A 7400-nucleotide genomic window follows, 5' to 3' on the forward strand; every position below is an offset into this window, starting at 1 on the left:
GTTCTTGCAGGTACTTCTTGATTTTGTCAAAGGATTTTTGACATTGGTTATTCCACTTATCTACTTGATCTTTCCTTAGTTGTTTGAAGATTGGTTCACAAGTAGCGGTCAGATGGGAAATAAATCTAGCAATGTAGTTCAGGCGTCCCAGGAATCCTCTAACTTCTTTCTCGTTTCGTGGAGCAGGCATTTCTTGTATGGCTTTTACCTTTGCAGGATCGACTTCAATACCTTTACTATTGACAACGAAACCTAGTAGCTTACCAGAACTTACGCCAAAAGTACACTTGTTCGGATTCAGTCTCAGCTTGTATTTCTTCAACCTATCAAACAACTTCTGCAAATGGACCAGATGTTCTTCTTCAATGTTGGACTTCGCAATCATATCATCAACATAGACCTCTATTTCTATGTGAATCATATCATGGAACAGAGCTACCATCGCACGCTGATACGTTGCCTATGCATTCTTCAACCCAAATGGCATGACTTTGTAACATAAAGTGCCTCACGGAGTAGTAAAAGTTGTCTTTTCCATGTCTTCGGGTGCCATCTTAATCTGATTGTAACCTGAGAAACCATCCATGAAAGAGAACACTTTGCATTGCGCAGTACTATCAACTAGGATATCAATATGTGGTAGGGGAAAATCATCTTTAGGACTTGCTCGATTCAAATCTCTATAGTCTACACACATTATGACCTTTCCGTCCTTCTTGGGTACTGGTACTATATTGGCGATCCATGGTGGATAACTCATAAATTTTAGGAAACCGGCATTGAACTGTTTCTCAACCTCCTCTTTGATTTTCTGAGCCATGTCAGGTCTGCTTCTTCGTAACTTCTGTTTAACCGGATGGCTATTTTCTTTGATAGGTAGACGATGAACCACAATATCAGTATCGAGCCCAGGCATATCTTCGTAAGACCAAGAAAAGATCTCATCATTGTCTCGTAACATCTGAATCAATCTTTGTTTGACAACATCCTCTAATTCATCCCCTATCTTGATCTCTTTCCTTTCTTCGTCAGTACCTATGTTCACAACCTCGATTGGCTCTTCGTGCGGCTGTATAGTCTTTTCTTCTTGCTCTAGTAATCTGGCAAGTTCTCTAGGCACTTCACAATCTTCCTCACCTTCGTCCTCAGCTTGGTAGATTGGATTTTCAAAGTCATATTTAGCAATAGTAGAGTCGTTATCAATAGGATCCAGAGTGGACATGGATCTGCAGTGCATTATGTGGGTGTGTGTGAGAACACATAGCTATAAAAGTAAAGAAAAATAAAAGCGAACACACAATTTGAATACGAAACGTCCAATGCTTTATTGAATGAAAATATGCTTATGAAATGACAAGCCCTAACAATGGACCATTGTGCCTCGGGCAGGACACATGGTTTTAAAGTTTATTGTTTATTGAAATACTAAAATTTAAATTGGAAACATAAAGGAAAGCAAAAAACTAAGAACGGTGATTACTCCTGACTATAGGAGATAGAAACAATGTCTTCAGTCTTCCAGTTGTCCAGCCCTTTGTCTGATGTGAGGAAGATCCATTTGTCTAGGTTGCCATTATATTAATCTTCACTTATGGCGTCGACTCCTTTGCTGATGAAGTGATGCTACAAACCTTCTAGACGAGGATGTCTTTCTCCACTTTGATCCTTAGCAGTGCAGCCTAGACCCCATTTGTTGGACTTGTACGGAATATCAGGAAGTTGCCCCCAGATAGTGCAGCCACCTTCTTCTACCACAGCCCTAGCGTCTTTTAGAGAAGCCATTGTAGGAGGAACCCTAGTAACTTTAGGAGCAGTGTAGACATGCTTAGTCTCAGGAACCACTTAAGGGACCAACTCGAACGCTTGACGGGGAGATTCAAAAGCTTCTCTAGTGAATTCTACATACTTGGTCTCATGTATGAAGCTCACCACATACTCTTCTTCACCATGCACAGTGACAATCTTGCCTTTCGCTGGATATTTCCATTTCTGATGGAGAGTTGATGTCACAGCATTTTCCCCATGTATCCAAGGACGCCCAAGTAGACAGGAATAAGCGGGATGAATGTCCATCACATAGAACACGGTGTTGAAAGTTTGGGAACCTACTCTGATCGGGAGCTCGACTTCACCATGTATAGTACTCATTGAACCATCAAAAGCTTTCACTATCACATCACTGGATTTCAGCACGATTCCTTCAGGTTTGAGTTTGTCCAACACCATCTTGGGTAGCACATTCAATGACGAGCCATTGTCAACCAGTACATGGGCCAGAGTGGTTCCCCCACATTCAATAGAGATATGTAGCGCCTTATTATGATTCTTTCCACTAGGACTCAGATCAGCATCAGAAAACCCAAGGTAGTTATCTGTCGTCAAGTTTGCAATACAATTCTCGAGTTGTGTGACAGAAATCTCTTGTGTCACATGAGCGGCCTCTAGAAACTTCATCATAGCTTAGGAGTGACAGCATAGATATCTTGGAAGGAGTATGCCCCATTTGTTCAACAATGTCGTAATCACTCTTGCGGATGATCTTCAGGAACTCATTTGTGTCTTCAGAAGATGGATTTTCAATAACGGTCCCAACTGGTGTCTGGACAGGTTCATTCAAAGGCCCTTTTACATCGAGTATCAGTATTTTGCTTAGGAATAGTTGTAACAGCAGGTGAAGCAGTGTTTAGAGAGATCTCTGGAGAAAAAACTCTTCCACTTCTTGTCACTTTACTAGTTCCAACAATATTGCCCACATCAGGATTGGCGTCTTCAGAAACTTTGTCAGCTATGAGTTCTTGTTTGACCCCTTGAATATAGACCTCAGCACCATAATTCCAAGGGATAGCTTTATCAGAAGAATATGGCATTGGACTAGGTTTAGTAATAATAATCGGAGCCACACGGGGTTCAGCAGAAATTTTGAAAGGAGCCTTAGTAGGGATCTTTAGCGGAGCTTTGGAAATTACGAATACATCTTCGAACTTCAAGCCACGGGAGAAACCTTCGCACAAAATCCTTAATAGAAGGAGTCTTCTTAAATCTGATAGTGCCATGATCCATCCAGCCTTGGATACCTCTTTTCAGATTCTCACAACCATTAGGTAGGGATGCAGAGTAATAACAACCTGGGTCACAACCTGGAAATAAACCAGCTTGCAGCAGCTTTCTCTTGATATCGGGGAGAGGTGTTGACAGATCTCTCACATCATAAACATGGATCATGTCCATGATAGCGTTAACGGTCTTGTCATGATTCGGCATGGGAGCAGTAATGACATTAGGAGTCTCTGGAGCGTCAAACTCGATTTCGCCAGCATCTATCATGTCTTGGATCTTATTTTTCAACGCCTAACAATTATCAGCAGTGTGTCCAGGGCTATTAGAGTGATACACACATTTTGCATTAGGATCATAGATTGGAGACGTAGTGGTGACATTCTTTGGAGGATCTCTTATGGTGATCAGATTGGCCTTCAGCAGATGTTGCAGGGCTTGAGATAAAGGCATGTTGATTTTGGTGAATTGCCTTCTAGGTGTATCTGATCTGCGTTGATACCCTTGTCTAGGAGCTTGTTGGGGTGTTGGTGTAGAGATGAGGACAGCTCCAACAGATTGGTTCTGTTCATTCTTATTACGGCCTCTCTGACTATGAACAGCATTTGACTCATTTCTTCCATGATAGGGCTTCTTTGCAGTGCCAGAAGATGTGCCTACTTGAATCTTCCCACTTTGAATACCGCTTTCCACACGTTCTCCAGTCAGACTGAGATCGATGAAACCAGATGAGGAACTACCCAACAAGTGACTATAGAACGGCCCAGTTAGCGTGCCCATGAACATGTCCACCAACTCCCTAACAGTCAAGGAAGGTTGGACTCTTCCAGCTAGATCTCTCCATTTTGGAGCATACTCCTTGAAACTTTCCTTAGGTCCCATAGACATGCTTTGTAGTTGCATGCAAGTTGGTGCAAGGTCAGAATTATATTCGTATTGCCTAAAGAAAGCAGTAGCCATATCCTCCCATGTGCGAATATTGGCATTCTCCAGCTGATAATACCATTCTAGTTGAGTCCCAGAGAAACTCTCTTGGAAGAAATGAATCCACAATCTCTTGTCTCCAGTATGAGGTTGGATTTTCCTCACGTACGATCTCAGGGGCATCTTTGGACAGGAGACCCCATCATACTTAGCAAAGGCAGGAGTCTTGAATTTTGGAGGATCAACCACTCCAGGAATGAGTCCCAGCTCTTCAAAATCCAGCCCAGGTACCTTCTGAATTTCCATGTTTCTCAGACGCTCTTCCAATAGCCTATACTTCTCATCAGATTCATCCTCGTCTTGAGGATACTCTTCTTCTTCTTCCTCTTAACCGTTAGAGCCCACATTACTTCCAGCATTATTCTTGACACTGATGTCATCATCTTCTTCTTCTTCCCCATCTTTGGGAATTTCAGCTTCTTCTACCTTCTTGGGACGACCTTTGAATCTTCTTCCCATGTTGATCACCCCTTTGGGTTTCTTAGTATTCGTCTTCTTAGTCAGGAGAGCTTTCAGTTCATCTTGCCCCTTAGACAAGTTCAGGATCAAGGCTTGAAATTCAGCATTCTGAGTTTGGAGATTCTTGACAGATTGTTCGAGATCCATTTTTTCTCACTGAAATAAACAGCGGAAAGATGAGGCATTTGCTTTTATGAAACCTGTGATGCAATGTTTATGAATGGTATGTTTATGAATATGCAATGTTTTCAAGGGATTAAAGGACTTTTAACGCATATCAGAAATAAAATAAAATAAAATAATATATTAGTTTGAAAAGGAAACTCGTGGTCTTGTAGAATTAGTAGTTACATCAAAGGGTACTAAAAATAAATAACATAGAAATAAAAGAAATCAGTCTCCAAGTCGACGCTTCCTCTTCAAACTTCGGATCTCTTCCTTGTGAGCTTTAATCATCTCGTTTCTCTATTGGACAAGCCTATCAATCTCTTGTTCCCATGATTGTATCTGATCGGGAGAGAGAAAGTCTTCAATCTTCCACTTGCGGGAAAAGTACTCAAGCATGCTATCACGGTCTTTGGCATTGGCCGCCATTACTGCTTTTTCTGCTTCCACTTCATGTAGGCGCTTTTCGAGATCAGCTTTTTCTTGTCTTAGGAAAGCAATGGTGGCAACAAGGTCTTCGTCGGGAGCGGGTACATAAGGTTCTACTTCCACATGAATGACGGGAGGAGTAATCCTTGGAACTATAGGAGTATCAGATGAATATGGTATGCCATACTCATCCACTCGATCATAAACCCATTTAAAATAAAGATCTGAAGGGATGTGATTCCTCAATCCTAATTCTCTTACCCGTACATTCTTCACCTTGGACCAAGCTTTGATGAACAGCTTCTTTTTTCCAGTAGGGTCTGAATCATAATCAAAATTTTCCGCACTAAGATATATGGAATGAGGCTTGTCTTTTAGAGCGAAACCAAATTGATGTCGAGCCAGAATAGGATTATAAGTTATTCCCCCTCGAGTACCAAGAAGAGGTACATTCGGGAAATCTCCAAAACTATCAAATAAATAAGATCCTTCAAACTCTTTTTGACTCCAAATAACATCGTCGTAAGAAAGCCTGATGATTCTTTGAGCCCAAGTCAAACCTTCTTCATTCTTTATTGTAGAACGGGATAAGTGCGAAATAAACCACTTATGCAATAATGGTGCGCATCCAAGAATACAACCTTTGCCTTTACATGATCGATGATGGATGGAATGCAACAAGACACCCAATAAAGTAGGAACCAGATTGTTACTAATGAAGATCTTAAGAGCAATCACATCCACAATTTTGTCATAACGAGGGACCAATACTTTCCCATAGATTAGGCAAGCGAGGACTTTTTCAAGAGCATCCATACTTGCAGCATTAATTAAGATGTCAGCTTGACTATACAAGAAGTCAATCGGTAAACCAGTATATTCTCCTTTATTCACCCAAACCTTCTTGATTTCGGATCGAGGCAAATGCAACGCAGCAACAACATCTTCCAACTTGGGAGTCTCTTCTTCACCAGTATAAGGCATCTGATCAAGTACCGGTAATCCTAAAATGGAGGGAAATTCCTCCAATGTGGGAACCAACTGGAAGTCCCAATAAGTAAAGCAATGCAGTAAAGGATCATAAAACCGGATCATGGTAAGCGCTTCATCCACTTTGGTTCGTACCAAGCTGATTAACTTGTTAAGAGACTCGGAAAGCACGAGAGTACCAGAAACGTTGTCACAAAGCATCTTCAAAGGTGTAGGCACTCGCTTGAAACTAAGGCAAAAAGGCTTACGAACTTTAATTCCCATGACCTACAAAACAAATTATGGTTAACAATCCTTTAATCCCTTGAAAGGGGTTAGTCATGCCATGTATGGATGATGCATGCATGCATGATGCACATACACAAATAATTCACACAAATCACACAATTTCCTTAGGCTTGGCTTGCATGGATTTTGACCGGGGTATACCCTTCCCACATGTACTTCTATGGATAAAGAGATTTCAGCAACGGGTTCTACCAAGTGACTCAGAATTGTCATCCCCCTCTAAAGCACCCTCGAACATGGTACATGCATGCCACGCAATGATACTTTAGGAAGAAACCTATCTGAGATGTAGTATCGGGTAGCGACCATAACTTGGCATGCACCAAGAATAGCCCCCCCCATTACATTCCTAAAAGTCAAGATGGGTTAAAGGTGACTAAAGGTCCCTGAGCTCCGACGCACCCAAAGATACATGCATAAACCTCTCTCATGTAAAAGAGGTACACAATAACCAGTGGAGGCCTAAATCAAGCGCGAACTTCATTTTGACCAACCCCAAGCATGCACAAGGGGGGTCTCCATGACTATGCCGCTCCTAATCTTAAGTGTTCTTGAATCCGGGAATATGATTCGTCCTTCATTTATTTCCCAAAACAACCCTGAAAAATAAAGCAAACAAAGCAAACAATAGAAAACATTTAAGTGATTCCTAAACTTTTAAGGTAACCCCTCTTTTAATCGAAAAGTCCCCAGCAGAGTCGCTAGTTCTGTAATAGGGTGAACTGACTTTTAAAGAAATGCCGCGGTAAGCAAGAGTCGCCACCGACTTTTATTTTATCCAAATATCAGAAAGGCTAAAAGAACAGGAAAAACCTTTTTAAAAGAAACTGAGTACGGGGGGTAATTTATGCAAAGGGAAGGAGTAAGGCACCCTTTGCATCCATGGTTTTCCATGGGCTCTTAATTGCTTTGCTCGATTTGAAAAGAAATGTAGAACAAGAAACAAGGACTTTAGCTCGTAAATGAGCATAGCCTTGAGAGCGTTTAGAAAATAGAGTAGAAAAAGATTTTTAGAGCAAGGCAATTAGGAT

The 7400-nt window shown here is 41.4% G+C and overlaps 1 protein-coding gene across 1 annotated transcript; it reads right to left on the bottom strand.

Annotated features, from left to right (window-relative positions):
* Positions 1–4962: 4962 nt before the first annotated feature.
* LOC131631601 (uncharacterized) lies at positions 4963–6345 on the bottom strand. Its single transcript, XM_058902388.1, has 2 exons — positions 5794–6345; positions 4963–5661 (listed from the first exon to the last, which is right to left on the bottom strand). The coding sequence occupies exons 1-2, from the start codon at positions 6343–6345 to the stop codon at positions 4963–4965; spliced, it is 1251 nt and encodes a 416-aa protein (XP_058758371.1).
* Between the last annotated feature and the right edge of the window lie 1055 nt (positions 6346–7400).

The sequence above is a fragment of the Vicia villosa genome, unplaced genomic scaffold (genome assembly GCF_029867415.1).
Source record: "Vicia villosa cultivar HV-30 ecotype Madison, WI unplaced genomic scaffold, Vvil1.0 ctg.000848F_1_1_1, whole genome shotgun sequence".
Classification (NCBI taxonomy): Eukaryota; Viridiplantae; Streptophyta; class Magnoliopsida; order Fabales; family Fabaceae; genus Vicia; species Vicia villosa.